Source organism: Aedes aegypti, chromosome 2 (genome assembly GCF_002204515.2).
Source record: "Aedes aegypti strain LVP_AGWG chromosome 2, AaegL5.0 Primary Assembly, whole genome shotgun sequence".
Taxonomy (NCBI): domain Eukaryota; kingdom Metazoa; phylum Arthropoda; class Insecta; order Diptera; family Culicidae; genus Aedes; species Aedes aegypti.
Genome location: NC_035108.1, coordinates 100,184,650 through 100,200,944, shown reverse-complemented (window position 1 = coordinate 100,200,944; position 16,295 = coordinate 100,184,650). Strand labels below are relative to the sequence as shown.

Genomic DNA, 16,295 nt, shown 5'->3' with positions numbered 1-16,295 from the left:
GCCCTGCCGAGACTAGTTCTGTCGGCTAGGAGAAGTAGTTTGCCGAGGCTTTTACTGTAAAAGTACATTATGCACTGGCCTCTCCTCCGAAGTAATACCGTAAGTTGGTTTCATGAAGAAAAACGTCTGAAGCTATGGGTAACATATATGTATTTTCTGTACCGAACATGAGTTGGTTTTAGTGGGTAGGGGGTAGTGTGTCAACCTCAAATTTCGCCTGTTGACAGATTGCCTGATTGTAGAGAAATACAGTGACTAATCTGGAAAAGAACATTTCTTTCACATAATTAATTACAAACCGAATCATTTGGTAGTTTTTAGAAGTTTTATTCAATAAATATAAAATCAATAAAATTTTCAAATCATAAGATTTAACCAATATGAGAGAAAACAGCAAATGGTCTACTTTCTTCTGTGTCCATGAACCTTAACTGGCAGTCGTATGTAATGATGCTTCTCTGAGTCTCAATCTTACAATCTAGCACGCTTCCTAAGACTATCTTATGTGAGAAAATTTGTGTTGTTGCTTGCATCCCTATAGAACACGAGTCGGTTGTGATACAAGAAACTCGATAAATTTTGGTAACTCCCCGGGCCATCCACCGAACCTTAGATGCGCAGTCCCGGGTTGGTGTACTTGACGTACTTCAGCAGGGCATCGTTCTCTTCGCACACCCACGGTTTCACGTGATGGCAGGCAACGTCATGCCAGTGCACTCCGTCGTTGTAGAAGTTGTTCAGGATGGCCAGGCAGTTCTCGGGGGCACCGCCCTGCAGCAGTTCGCGGTTGTCCGGTTGGGGTTTGCCGATTCCACCCTGCTCGGACCAGTCGTTCTGGTTGCGTACGTTGGCCGGGGCCAGCTTCTGCAGTTCGGCGGTCCAGAACCATCCGTTGACGGACACCGGCTGCAGATCCGGTCGGTCACAGCCCTTGAAGTCGCACTGGCGCCCACTGGTCCAGATGTATTTTTGCTGAAATGGGATGATGGTGAATAATGTGTTGAAATGGTGGTTCAATTGGGTTCCAATGCTAAAGCTTATAAGGTACCGTGGGGTAAGTGGATACAGAAATATCAATAGTCAACTTCATTTTTATGTACAGCTAACTTTAATAATGTAATTCAAACTTTTTTCTGTGGATGACAAATGAGGGACTATTATACTTCAAATCGTCAATTATTTTGATTTTTCTGATTGTTATGTATTGAGCATGAGGTACTTGAAAATTTGCGTCAAATGATCAACTTGCCACACCATGGTGGGGTAAGTGGATCACCTATAAAAAAAAATCTATTCTCAAAACAAATGTGATGTAATCAAGTATAGTAAGAATGATATAACTGTCTTTCTTGTTATAAGTGCTATGTTATATATTTTGATAGCTTTAAAATTAAAAAAAAAACTTTATTTTATCAAAATATTATGGGAAATATTTGTACATTAGTTTACACTTATTCGAACAAAAACAAAAGATGTAACTAGAATATTTTGGAGAAAATTCATTCATTTTATATACCTGAGTTATACAAAAGAATTGAGGATTATTCCAAACGATGTTTTCGAAAGACACTCATGGTTTAAAAATATTAATTACATTCACTTTTGTTCAACATACTGAAATCTTTTTATTCTATTTATGGAAATATTTATATCAACTGTCTAGAAAATCAATATGGTCAAAAAACGTACGATAATATGCTTTCAGCTGGAGAATTTGTATACTTTGCTCTTTTGCATTTCAGCTTAGGAAAACCACGAAAAATTTTGTTAGAATTTTTCAATTTTCATTTTTTGTACTAGAAAGACTGTACAACACTTTTAGGTGAATTAATTGAAATTTTCTCAGGTCAATTTGGCAAATTCAGGTTAGGAATGAAAAATGTAAAAGGAAAACAACACTTGATGACACTAAAGCTTATTCAAATTCGCGTAAGTAGTCTGCCAATATTCGATAACAATAGTTGATCCACTTACCCCATCCCGTTAAAAAGTGCGGGTAAGTGTACCATGACCAATATATCTGTATTTATTTGCAAAAATTACATTTTTTTTCATTGTGATTCATACAATTAGAACTGAAATGTTCATCATGTGTTGAAAAAACTATTAGTTTTCGATTTTAGGCAGAGATACAATAGATTTTATATCGACAGAAAACAACTTTAAAATGAATTGATTTTTGCAGTCAGCAAGTTTGCTTGTGTTAGTGCACGTGTAGTATCAGTTTTGCAGTAGTATCAGTGTGTATGTGAGAATATAACCTTAAATTAAGCAAAGGTGTAAAAACATTCGAAATATTAAAGTATTTATTCTTATTACGGACAAATGATCCACTTACCCCACTGCTACACTTCCCCCACGGTACCTTACAATAATTGAGACTTGATAGATCTCTTGAAAAGTTCTTTGAAATTCCCACGATATACGAATGCAAAAATGGAAACATTGGCGAAGAAAGCTCTCAGTTAATAGTCGTGGAAGTGCTCATAAGAACACTAAGCTTAGAAACAGGCTTTACCCCAGTTGAGATGTAAAGCCAAGAAGAAGAAAACATCAAATTCCTACAACGATCTCTTAGCAATACTCCAAGGTATGTTTTTGAGAATGCTACAGACACTTGGTCCAGTCCAGTCCAGACCGATCAATTGTGTTGAGAATTTTTGAATGACAGTTTGAAGTGATTGCCAAACAATTCTTGGTTAACTTGGTCTCGAGACAAATCCTGTAAGAATTTCGAGTGTAGTTATTGAAAGAATTGAGAAGATTACATGAAGGTATTTCTTGGCAAATATTTGCAGAACCTCGCGTAAAGATTTTTGAGAGAACTAAGGAAGGAATCACTGGGCGTCATTTGAAAAAAAAAAAAACTAGTAAAGAATTCATCTTGCTTCATACTTGCTAAGACAATTTGAGAAGGGAATCTATAGAAAAAAAACAGAAGAAATACCTGGAGTCTACTCTAACTGAAAAAAATGATTCATAGAATACTAAGCCGAACAACATTGATGGAAAACCTGGATACGCCCATGATCGCGTTATGCAATCAGAAAAAAAATAAACTTTCCACCATCCATAAACAATAACTAACAGGTCAATCAACAAACGGAGAATTTGCTCCTCATCGCCGATCTGCCAGCAAGTAGCTCAAGCAAATATATATATATATGCAAACATATATAAAGTTGTCCAGCTTGGTAGGTAAAGTGCGTGAGGAAAAGTCACAGCTCCTCCGCCGAGCCATAAAAGATGTTTGCTTTCCTTGACAAAGGCCGACCGGGCCCTCAGCGAAGAAGCCATCCACGCCAACTTGGGTCTACCTCAACCGTGACTTCGATGCGCGGGTCTTCGCGGCATCTCCCAAGTCACAGTTTGAGCAGCTAGATGATGAGTTACATAAAAGTGATAATTATTATCTTTCCACAAGTGGGTCGTCTTCTTGGTCTCTTCAGTAATGGTGGAGCATCAATTCCAGACGACGACGACGACGATATGCGACCGCCTTCGTCGCCGCCACCTCGCTGACTCTTACACTGACTGGCGACGACGGTGATGTGCGATGACGAGCACTTTAGTTCGAGTGAACAAGCTCTAAACGATAACTGAATGGGGAAAGAAATAACTTTCGATTTCGTCTTTTGTGCGCCGCTGTTGGGTCTTCTTCGACTTCGTCTGTAAAGTTGATTCAGGTGATTCATAAATTCCAGACCACTGGTGCTTGGTAAGTAAGTATGTAGGTATGTGACTGATGATTTATTTTAATTTATCAACACTTGATGCTGTTTTGGATTGATGGCATCTGAAGTGAATTGAAGATACACTCATCGGTGTAACGGTTTTTGCTTCCTCATTCCGAACAATGCCGGGCCTCATTGGAGATTCAAAAGCCATCCTTTTTTCAGTTTACAATGCTTGATTACAGACAGACAGGCAGACATTATTGATGTGTTTATCGTGCAACCTGAAGGGTCAAAGGATTACACAATATCAATTTTCTTATTTAGCTATCTTCAGAGTCTGTTTTACATGTCACACACTGGAACAGATCACTGTTTTCAACGATCAAAACCTCCTAGAGGTTTGTCCTCCATCCTAGAGGTTTGTTGTCCGGGCAAACGAAATCAAACATTAATCTACAATATCAAATAATTAAGAATACATACATATGTTTTCTTCTTGGACCTTTACCAGGTGTAGAGTAAGATGGGGCAAAAGTTTAACCGCAGACAAACAGACGTAACACTGGTGGAATTTCCATCGACCACCTATTTAACGATCGTTTCAAGTTCGCCATGTTACAAATTTCACAACCAGAGGCGGGCACATCGTTTTTCGACGTGTTTGACGTTTCACATTACCGCTATCAGCAGGTTTTGTTGCATGAAACAGTATTTCGTGCAACATGCTCACCAGAATATGATGGTGTAAACTGGACGATAGATTTTAATGAAATTTTCTCTAAGTGTTACGTATTTATTTATTTTATTTATTGTGGTTTAACCTTAGTTGAATTATCGATATTTCCAGAAAAAAAATATAACAGTTAAAAAAATGTGCACCTTTCACATGTTGCCTACAATTTTGTTGAATGTACTTGTGTCAAAATATTGACCCATTTTTAGATGAAACAGTTTCAATATTGATTGTCTTAAATGAACTTCTGCGCACTGGTCACAGTGGTTCGATCTAGAAGAAAGATTGGTCAAAAACTCAAACTCTCTTTTAAATGGCTTTAATTAAATGTTTGACATTTTATACGCCATATTCAAGCATTATGAACTTTAATTTTTAAATGTTTTTTTTTTGTTTTATAAGCGATTGCTTCACCACCGCTTAGGCCTTAAACTTGCCCAAGTAACCATAATATCTTAAATTCTTCAAGAATCCATATCTTCAATTTCGCAACTAAAGTTTTGTTGGGTCAGGTCATTTAAGACCAGAAATATTCAAATATGTGTTCAATCAGCGTGGACCAAGTGAAAATCTTGCGTTCCGGCCAAACCATACTTCTTCAAAAGCGGGTTAGTAGGATATTCCATACAGAATATAATATAGAACTACCAAAAACTTTTATCGGAATTTGGAATTAACTTTGAAAACTGAAATTGTCTTTTTTTTAATCATTCCAAACATTACATTCATTTCTTATTACTTGGTGTCCTGTGTTAGACAACACTATCATGTCACTATGTTAACAACATATTACATTTTTGTTTTTGCAGTTATGATTTTTAACATGTGAGTTGATTTCACCTGCTTATTAGAAAAAAAACGCTTTCAATTTACTTAACCTAACTTAACCTAAATATATAACGCATTAATCGTGGTAATAGAAGAATGCAACGATTTTTGTCTAAAATTATTATTCATTTTATTTGACATTTGTTCCAATATTTCAACATTGGATATTCTATGTAACTCATTGTTTCTATACCGGGGAAGAAGCTTCAGAACCATTTACAAAATTTTATTTTGATTCCTCTGCAGGGGTTCCTGGTATTAAAGCCTGTCCACGTTAAATTTCGGACACCCAAATAATGGCAGCAAAAAAAAGTTACTCATAATTCAACAAAAACAATTGTTTATTTCAGAATAAAAGAGTTTTATCTACAAAATAAACAGTTGACAAGGATGTTAATCCTTCTTTCTGTAAAATTCTCGAACTTTCTGTGGTACACCCGCCATCCGTGTCCGAAATTTATCGTGGACAGGCTTTACATAGTCCATATAGATACAGCCTACAACATGGCTGGCCTAAAAAATTGTTTGAATATCAAAAGCTTGTTCTTAAGACAAAATTTTGATTTTCTTTTAATAAGGGAACAGAGACATTTTACATATTTGTTACATTTGGCTTGAATGCCCTCAATGTGATTTTTGAAAGTTAAATTCTTATCTAGCATGAGCCCTAGATACTTAACTTCATCTGACCAATTTATAAGAACCCCTTTCATCGTGACAACATGTCTTCTTGAAGGTTTCAAATGAACGACTTTTGTTTATGTGGGAATATTATAAGTTGAGCTTTGGAAGTATTAGAAGAAATCTTCCATGTTTGCAAGTATGATTAAAAACCGCAATAATCAGTTTATTGCTTTTTGAAAGTTGGTTTTATTGATCATCCAAAGTAAAATTGTTACATATCTCTCGTGGTTTACAACATTCATCAAATCTGATCAAGGTGAAATGGAGGTGAGATAATTTTGCATCGAATGACAGAATAATCCAATTTTCCTAAGTTTTGTACTTGGTCCCCTCTGACTTAACACCGACCGTTTGGGATTGAAAATAATGAACCTGTTGTTCATCTATTGTTGAAGTCGTTTAGTATTTTTAGGAATCAAAATGTCAATTAATGAAGATTAATTTACCGATTCGACCACTTCAGGGGAGATAGTGGCTAAATGTATAAAACAGGAACTTTATAGACCTCATTCTTGAGAAATGAAACAAAATTGAGACTGAACACGAACCACATTTCGATAAGGTTTCCTTAAGTAATCTGACCAGACAACTCTCAAAGCGTTTTTTCGAAAAAAATCAATAGAATATGAGGATTTTCTTCTGAAACTCCATGAGAATGTAATTCAGTTATCTGCTAAAAGTTTGCTTCAACTATTAATTCGAAGATTTCTTTAGGAGTATATTGAACGTAGGTGATTTCATTAGGAATTTGCCCAAGAAGATGTTTATCAGATTTTATTAGAAGGGATTCCTTAAAAAATCGCAAACAAAGTAGTAAACATGTCACTGATGTAATACACGATAAAACCCTACAAGAGGGAAGTCTTTCAAAGATTTTCGAATCTCTTCTGGGCTCTTGAGAAAGTCTTGGATGAGATTTCAGAGGAGCTAATAATGAAATAATTGAAAAATTACCCAACAAAAATTTGCTAGAGGAAATCCCTGGAAAATCTCGATTGGAACTCTTTGAGGGGCTACAGGATTGATTGCTCTAGGGTTTTGTGGATTTTATGTTTAAACTAAATAAAGTTTTGAATTGAAGAATCTTAGAAGAAATTACTGCAAAAACAATTACATAAATCTTTGAATGCAATCTTTATTTACGGAGAAATTTATGAGGAATCCTTGGTTGTAATTATTTGGATATTTCTCGAGAAAATTCAATAAAGATTTTGTAAAATAATTCCTGGAAGAATTGATGGAGCGATTTGCGGAATAATCAGTGCGTTGGTTATTGAAGGATTAGTTTTGAAAACGGCTGGAAGTTCTGAAAAATTACCATGATAAATTTTTGAAGAATTTTTGTATGAATTCTCGAAATAATTTTTACTCATTTCTAAGAATAATCCTTTGTTATTTTTCTGTTAATTTTTGTAGGAATGTTTTTAGATATCTCAGTGCAGTACCCGAAGAAATCGTTACTAGAATTTCTTAGATAATTTTCGTTTAATTCCGTTGTTGGTCTGCTAAAGGATTTACTGGAGCAAATTATTAAGAAAATCCTCTTAGCATAAGTAAATGAAAAACAGAATTTGGTACTATACCATTTAATTCCACTAAAGTACCGTGCTGCATCAATACCCGGACGCTTAAGAAGGGAACAATCTTCGAATTCTATTTTAAAAAGATTACCTTTAGATTTTATGATATTCTGTGCTGCTACACATAGATTCATTGTTTCTATACCAGGGAAGAAGCTTCATTATCTTATCTAGGTAATTATAATGAGTTTTTGATCAAAAATTTGGGTTTTATCATTTAAATAGTCAAATCAATTATTCTTGTCTTGTCCTTGAAATCCGGACACTTGTGAATCAAAATCCGGACAGCTGTATTACGTCATGGACTATTTGTGTAAAATAGGTAAAAAGACTAGCGGACTTTGGGGCCATAGGGGCAAGTGTGCCACCCCTGCTTTTTATAAAAACTACAATATATATTTTCTTTTTGAGCTTAACAATATGTTCCCTTATAGTTCACAATACAATGATCAAAATATGATGAAAATTGCTCTATTTTTCACGTATTTACAGCGACTTGTGCTAAGACAACCAAATTTGAGTGGAATTTTATAAGATTTTGTTGTTTCTAAATAGCATGGTGAAAGGTCAATTATTAACAGATTTTTCTAACGTACTGTACATCGTGAAACTATTCAAATGTGTAAGTTATTGTGGCATTTTAATCAAAAAAGTATTTAGTTTTACCAACGAAATCCAGTTTGGTTGAAATGTATACCTATTGGGGCAAGTGTGCCACCTATTTGGTAAACAAAAATTGTTGGAGTGAAATTTATAAAAATGTAAACATCTTCAACAGAATCATAATAATAAACCAAAATGAGGCACCAGTAGTAATTTCTGAAGTATAGTAGGGGAATAACTGACATGTTTGCCCCCTAAAGTGATTTTTTCTCAGAATATTCAATATTCAATACGTTTTTCGGCTTATTAAGTACAGTTTTACATATCTACATCAATATTTTACCGTTATTTAGTGCTGATCTAGACTAATATTATACATATTCGCCGTAATATATGGGTAATACATATATTGTATGGAATGGAGACAAAAATAACCATTTTAGTTATTCGGATTGAATAATAGGGAGTTACGCATGTTTTGAATCCTGTTATAAAGCATCCCCTTATCACGGTAAACCTAATTCTTGTTTTAATTATCGATTAGCGTCTGCTTTGTAAGTATTATTAATAGGAAATAAAGAAAATTTCATTACAAGTGGAATTATATACGATTTTCATATGGTGGCCGTCTTGCCCCATATGGGTGGCACACTTGCCCCATAGTGTCGAAAAATAGGTTATTTTGGATGATATTTGAGAAGCTCCAAAACTAATACTTTTTGAAATTATTTTCTTTTTAAATGGCACAGTGGTTTTGAAAAGATGTAAAACTAACATCATGAGGATAAATTGGTGGATTCTATGAGCTTTAGACAAAGTTAGAGAACAATTTGCTTAAGGTGGCACACTTGCCCCAAATTCCGCTACCTTAATCCAATAAAACTTCACATTGTTATGCTTCTGATTCGGTCATTTAATCTACGTTGCTAAAAATATGTAAAATGCAATTTAATTGGTGTTTTCATTACCTCAATTGAAGTCAAAGATATCGGGTTGGACGCTTGTGTCTAAAACTGCGTCAATACATGAATCACACATTTTATTTCAGAGATAAACGAAGTAAGTAATCACATAACACTTTTATTTGATTAGTTTCAAGTTTTTTCTTCATTTCCCTTCAATTTTTTGTTCACATATGCCGAATTCGGGAGCATTTTATATCATCTGGATTTCGAGCCACTCGTCTTCAATTCCGGACAGTCTTTTTCAACACTTATAACAAGTCATTTTAACCATATTTATCAATTATAATGTCACTGTATTGTTAATTTATAGTCCTGTACGCACTCATGTTGAAAACACTGTTGAAAATATTAAAATCAAACACAATACTGTCAATAAGAACTTGATGGAGTTTCCATCGGTGCTTAACCGAGAAGAACTTGCACTGCGATGATAAAAAATCTGACTGGAACAACTTTTCTGTTTTTATTGTTATCAATTGTTTAGCAATGGTTACTAGATCACAAGATTCATTAAAATGATAAACAATGTTAAAAGTAAAAGTGATGCATAAAATAAAACATATTAACATATACTTTTTCCTTTATTTAATCAATATTATCAGAGTGTCCGGATATTGGTACCGTCTGGATTTTGATTCATCACGGTATTAAATTCGTTTTTTTATTTACTTATGGACCACTGCACGAGCTCACTAATTTGACGTTTGAGCGGTGCCGTATTCATTCGTTGTCATGGTCACGTTAATAACATGGCACCGCTCAAACGTCAAATAGTGAACTCGTGCATCGGTCCATAGGCAGGGCTGGGAATGGTAATAGTAGTAGGCCTGAATTTCGCGTGGTTTTCTGACTACAGTAGTTTAAAAGCGTGAATCTCATCAAGTAGCCTTTGTTGGGTACATGAATTTCATTAATCAGTCGTGTCATTGAAGGCTGTAAATCTGGGAATTGCAGCGGGAAATGGAACATTTTTCTACTGTAATTTTGGGTTGCCATTATTTATTAATTTATTTATTTATTAATAATTACAATCTCCATCTGACTTATGTCTTAATGAAGTATATAAAAAAAATCTGCATTGGAGTAAACACGAATGAATCAAAACAGTAAACAACTACAGTGTAAAACACAAAACTAACTTAGTACACATACAAAACAAATTACTGGTCAGCTTGATTAGTGCGGAAATGCGACGAAAATTGTTGCGACGTTGCTGTACTGCAGAGACAGGCATGTTGAAGTCAAACAGGTGAGCAACGCTATTGAACGTGTTCGACATGAAGCGAATCGGATCGTGCTGTCCATAACGACTGTTGCGGCCTTCCAATCGAAGGAAACTGTGTCTTCGAAGGGATCTTTCAGATGCATTGAAATTTATTCTGGCCAGGAGTGCTGAAGAATCTATGGTTCCATTTAGAAGCTTCACTACATACATGGCCTGTGTAATTCGACGTCTATTCTCTAACGTGTCAATTCCCAGTAGCTGACAGCGATCGTGGTAAGAGGTAAGGTGTTGATCATTACGCCATGGATGAGTCCTTAGTGCAAAGCGTACAAACTTTCGCTGCACTGATTCAATGCGCGATATCCAGGTAGTCTGAAACAGACACCAGACGACGTCGGCAAACTCAAGTATGGACCGCACAAGTGCGCAGTACAGCGCTTTCAAGCAAAGCGGATCTTGAAAATCAGTGGTAACTTTCATAATAAATCCGAGCTGTCGGTTTGCCCGTGATATGATATCATCATAATGATGGAATGTGAGTTTTTCATCTAAAATGACGCCGAGATCTCGTACACGTTGTACCCGCTCCAGGAATTTGTCGGAGAGTGAGTATTGGAACGTTATTGGTTTGCGCTTCCTGCTAAACGTAATGACCTGGCATTTTTCGATGCTTAAGGCCGGTTTGCTACTGACAAGAAAAGGAATCGCCTATCTCGATGCGTGGAAAATTTCTCCCAAGAAATGGTCAAGAAAATCACTTTTTTCTGATCGCAGTACGCAGTTGAGAAGAAATGTCACTTCAAAGGGGGCTCTCTGTAGGAAATTTCTTGACCCTTTCAGTCAAGAAATTTCTTTACTTTTCTTGAGCGAAACAGCATACTTAGCTTTAACCTGAGGCAATTATTGACACACCACCGCTCAAACTTACATAAGAGTGTCTGCAATTGGATACAGTCTTCAATACAGTTGACAACAACGTATAGTTTGGCATCGTCCGCATAAAACAGCTTTACTCCAGGTGGTAGTATTAGCGTCACATCGTTGACGAAGATTGAAAATAGAAGTGGACCGAGATTACTGCCTTGCGGTACTCCTGATACATTGCGAAAGTGTGTGGAGTGACAGGATCCTATTTTAACACACAGTGATCTGCCAGTAAGGTATGATCGGAACCATTCTATGCAATCTTGGGATATTCCAATCCTTTCCAATTTTTTTAGTAGTATTCGGTGATCAACCCGATCGAAAGCAGCCTTCAGATCAAGATACACAGCGTCTACCTGCTTTCCGTCGTCCATTGCTTGCAGACACGTTGATACGAACTGAGCGAGATTAGATGTAACAGATCGTTTAGGAAAAAAACCATGCTGATCAATTGAAATGTAATGACTGCAACAATTAAACAGCACGTCATTTACAATAATTTCAAAAACTTTCGAACAAGCAGAAAGTGAAGTTATCCCGCGGTAATTGCTCACATCTCGTTTATCCCCTTTTTTGTAAATTGGAAACAGGAATGAATGTTTCCAACGTGACGGAAACTGCTTACGTTGAAAGGACAGATTGTAAATTACTGCCAGCGGTTCATGTAAAGCAGGAAGACACCGCTTAAGCAACGCCGGGGGAATTCCATCTGGCCCAGCGGAGTACGAGGATTTCAGCTTTCTTATCGCCTTGGTTACATTTTCAGCATCGATCCGAAAGGTGGTGAAGTTCAGTACATCGATCGGAGTGTCATGTACAGCGTCCTCAATTTGAGAGGGTGTTGCTGCGGAGTCGTTGAAAGCCGCGCTGAATTGGGCAGCAAAAAGTTCGCACTTTTCTGCAGCTGAGCTAGCAGTGTTAGACCCGTAGAACATCGATGTAGGTAGTCCATTTTCTTTCCTCTTTGATCTAACAAAAGCCCAAAACTTCTTCGGATTTGAGCGCAAATTTTGTAGAGTGCGTGTGGTGTAACGTAGGTACGAAAGCTTGTTATATTCCCTATATTCTCTACTAATAGTGTTGAACTGTTGCTTGAGATACGCAGAGCGGTGATTGCAGTACCTACGAAGCGCTGCAGAACGACGCCGCTTCAGTGAGCGCAATCTGTTTGTTAGACCATATTGGTTTCGGAGCGGGTCTGATTACAGGGACATGCGATGCAACGATACGATTGACAGAGTTGGTGAAATATTCTACAGCATCGTCGACATTATCAGCTGAGTTGAGGAAACTCCAGTCAACAGAGAGCAACGCGGCGTTTAACACAGTATAGTCAGCCTTGCGGAAATCGAGGCAAGTAGCATCAAATTCAGGTTCAAAAGAGACTGGAGCCAAACAGCAAACATCAACTTCTATTGGCGGGTGGCTATCATCAATAGGTACAAGAGGTTCTAAAGCTCTTCTCACAGTACACGTGGGCAAAGCTGCGTCGTTTAAAAGTACAAAATCAAGCACCCGGCCTCGAGTATTCTTAATTCCGTTGAACTGTGTTAAACCATGGAGATTGAAACCATCAAACAGAGCACTACTGGCAACTGATAAGCACGACCGATCCAGATCTATCGATGGAGGCCCAGTTTCCGACGAAGTCGACGAGATCGTTGACTGATTGTAATCCCCGAACTGAAGGGCGAGATCGTTTGGACTAAGGCGAGAGATGACCGATCCGATGGAGTCAACATGATTGCGAATATCATTGAGATTGTTTTTGCGGTCAGGCGGCAGGTAAAGGACACCAATGCTAACTATGACTATGACACTATGACTTAGCAACAGGTGTTTTACTACTTTCAAGGCATTTTGCCTACAGCAGCGATAGGCGCGAGTTTCACTGGCTCCGCTGACTGTGACATGCTTTGTTTGGCTACTGTAGCGTGAATCTCAGAACTTTTTCCAACTCTGCTTATATGTATTTCACTACACTCTTAGCATATCTAAAGCAATCATTTAAAAATTTCAAGACAAATTTGTGGGAGAATTGCCAGAAGAATCTCCATAAGAATTCTTGTGGGGCACCTGGGAGAAGTCTTTGTACGTATAATTGAAGGAAGCTCTGAATGAATCTCTACAGGAATTTCTGAAGATGTAAATCTATGAATCATTGAAATGCGAAAAAAGGAAAAGGAGACTTTAGATAGATACCGTAAGGACGCCATTCACCGCTCATTTAACAGCATTTCAACATGTTAAATTCTGTCAAAAGTCAATCGTTTTATATTTTTTTTTAACTTGTTGCGCTATACGCAAGATAAACCATTTGTTTTTGTAGGAAAAAAGTTGAAATGCGAAAAATGTATAATAGTACCGAATGACATGTATGCCAATGAAACAGGTTTAGGGTGCCATTCACCGCTCATCCTAAGTATGAGGTCATATACACAGCACTAGTTGGAATCAATTTACTTTCATTAGCTGGTTGTTATCTTTATACTGTAGTACGACAACATAGTTAACATTAGCAGCCAAGAAGCATTTTTTGATCTGCCATAGTAAATTCATTTTTGAGCTCATATTTATTGCCTTAAATAGCCTAAAATTATTTTTTAGAAAAAATGTATAAGATAAAATCATATAAATTTCATTCTGATACAACCCTTCTTGGTATACCAATACATGCTGATAACTTTTATAGCGAAAATTTGTTCAGATTTTTCAAAATAACTCAATGAGCGGTGAATGGAGCATGAGCGGTGAATGGCGTCCTTACGGTAACATGTTGAAAAAAGATAACATGATGAAAAAGAGACTTTAGAGACCTTTCAAGCAAATGTAACTGATTTATTTCTTCTGATAATTACGGCCAATGAAAACCCGTTTGACAGCTTATTTTGAAATGTATTGACTAACCATGAAGAAGATAAAAACAGGCCTAGACGATAACTCCGATAAATTCATTATTTTGACCGAAAACTATTTCCATCAACACCGATATAAGCAGACGATAATTAGATTTCATAATTTTTAGCTACTCTAGTAATAATTAAAACGACATCGACCCCAAAAGCATGTTCGCACTTATCGCGCCATTGTTACCCACAGCCATCATTTTAGTCGAAGCGGTGTGAAAATCAAATCAAATGGCATTACGCAGACTAGCGTTGCGGATTTTGTGGAGGTCAGTTCAATTTTTTATATCCATTTCGATTTGATTGATGCGAAAAGTAGCGCCTCTCAAAGACACCGCTACTTCGTGATTTATTGTTAATTCAATGAGTTGTTTCTTCTGTTTTATTTTTTTTTTATCAGAAGAGGGGCTCATGAATAAATGTTGTGCATTCAAACTAATAGTAGAGACATTTATTAGTAATGACCGGCTTTAAAACAAATACTGTGCGTTTGCCCCAATAATCCAATCCGATATTGATTTGTGCAACATTTACTGTACTTCCTAGATACACGAGTAATGTATAACTTAAGATTCACTAAGCTCTTATCGAAACCCATCTCCCAATCATGTATGGGCCACCATCATCGGAATGCATATCGACAGCAGTCTCAGGTATAGATGATAATCGACACTTCCCATAACAGTCGTTTCCGCGGTATTGTTTCGACCGGCTTAAAATATCGATCGGACTTTACTTATCTACGAATGCAATCGTCGCCGCATCGCATCGACTGCAGTTTACCGGCGCATATACAATCTGAATTCATATGGCGAACAAAGAGGGTGTGGCCATTGCAGCGGTTAACTGAAATTGCATAATCTACACTAGCTGAGTGGTAGCTTCTGATCATCGATCTCTCGCCGAGACACAGGCTGGGCACCCGAGCAGAAGAAAATTACTGTAGAATACTTTCAATACTTATCACCAGGGGGATGCGAACTCGATATCAATAAGCAGCCAGACTGCTGTCAACCTAAATTTTTCATCAAAATGATCCGAGCATGCCTAGGAGTGTGCGGTCATTACTTCGGTAAAAACGTTATACATTTCATGAGACACAAAGACAATCAACTGTCGAAGAAACGTCTTAATTGGTCTTATTATAACGTAATATTTCCAGAACTGGTGTGAAATATATTTTCACTAACATACGGAAAGAAATTATCTATTTCAGCTGGTTTATTGGACTTATTGACTACATCAAACTGCAGAAGCGTTGTATGAAGTATTTTAAGTGTGCACCTTGAAAATGATTTCCTTCGAGACAAGCAAACAAACAACGGTTAGCACTGGTAGAAAAAATTGTGTTCAAATTGGATGACCATAACTAAGACCATACTGATAATTGGATCAGGTATTGCAATACTTAAACAATATACCTATATTGAGTTTTCATATAGAAATGATTTTTTTTTTCGATAGTAGTTCAGTTGCCTCTAAAGACTGCTCTTTAAAAGGTTTCCAATACCCCATGAGGTATTTTCAATTGTTTTAAACATTATTTTCAATACCATTATAATACCAACTTGACAAGTGGACAATACCTGGACTACTGAATAACACATATATATGGTAAAATTTTAAATAAGGTGTGCATAGATAAGTACGAGACATTCGTTCCTGCTCGGGTAGCGACCCTATCCGCTATCCGCTAAGCGGTTTATCGCGAACATTCTGTTTCGCATCTATTGGTCAACTTCTAGATCGCGCAAACACGCACATATTCGCACGTATCTTCGTTCAAAGGCGCGGGCTTACGCGTAGATAATGATGATGATGAACCATGATGGGCGGTGGAGACGTCTCCGCGGCCAATGTGAGTGAAATCTGAATTAGTATCATCATCCCGGCCCCGGTTGTTGGCAGTGAAGGTTGCCTAATGGCATGCGGATTTGCTGAGTCGCAAAATTTCTCCCTTCGCGTTACAACAACATGTCATCATGTGGTGGAGGAGGCGTGTGGATCCGGCCGGCACAACGATCCGTGTGTCCCAGATCTTCACGATGAATATTAATTTCGAAGATTTTAATGACCCTATTTTTTTACTGGTCCGCACGGTTGGTAACGACGACGTAAGCGTGTTGTTCCGGATATTGGTCTCATAAATTTTCACTGAGGTGACACAGTT

General features: G+C 37.1%; 1 protein-coding gene across 2 annotated transcripts in view; it reads right to left on the bottom strand.

The window, feature by feature from the left end:
* Nucleotides 1-306: 306 nt before the first annotated feature.
* Nucleotides 307-16,295, bottom strand: part of LOC5578811 — a 34,528-nt gene continuing 18,539 nt past the window's right edge. For both annotated transcript variants that reach the window (XM_001657128.2, XM_011495453.2), the window contains exon 4: nt 307-972. In XM_001657128.2, the coding sequence (XP_001657178.1) occupies nt 610-972 (363 nt within the window). In that variant the 3' untranslated portion in view covers nt 307-609. The remainder of the gene's footprint in view (nt 973-16,295) is intronic.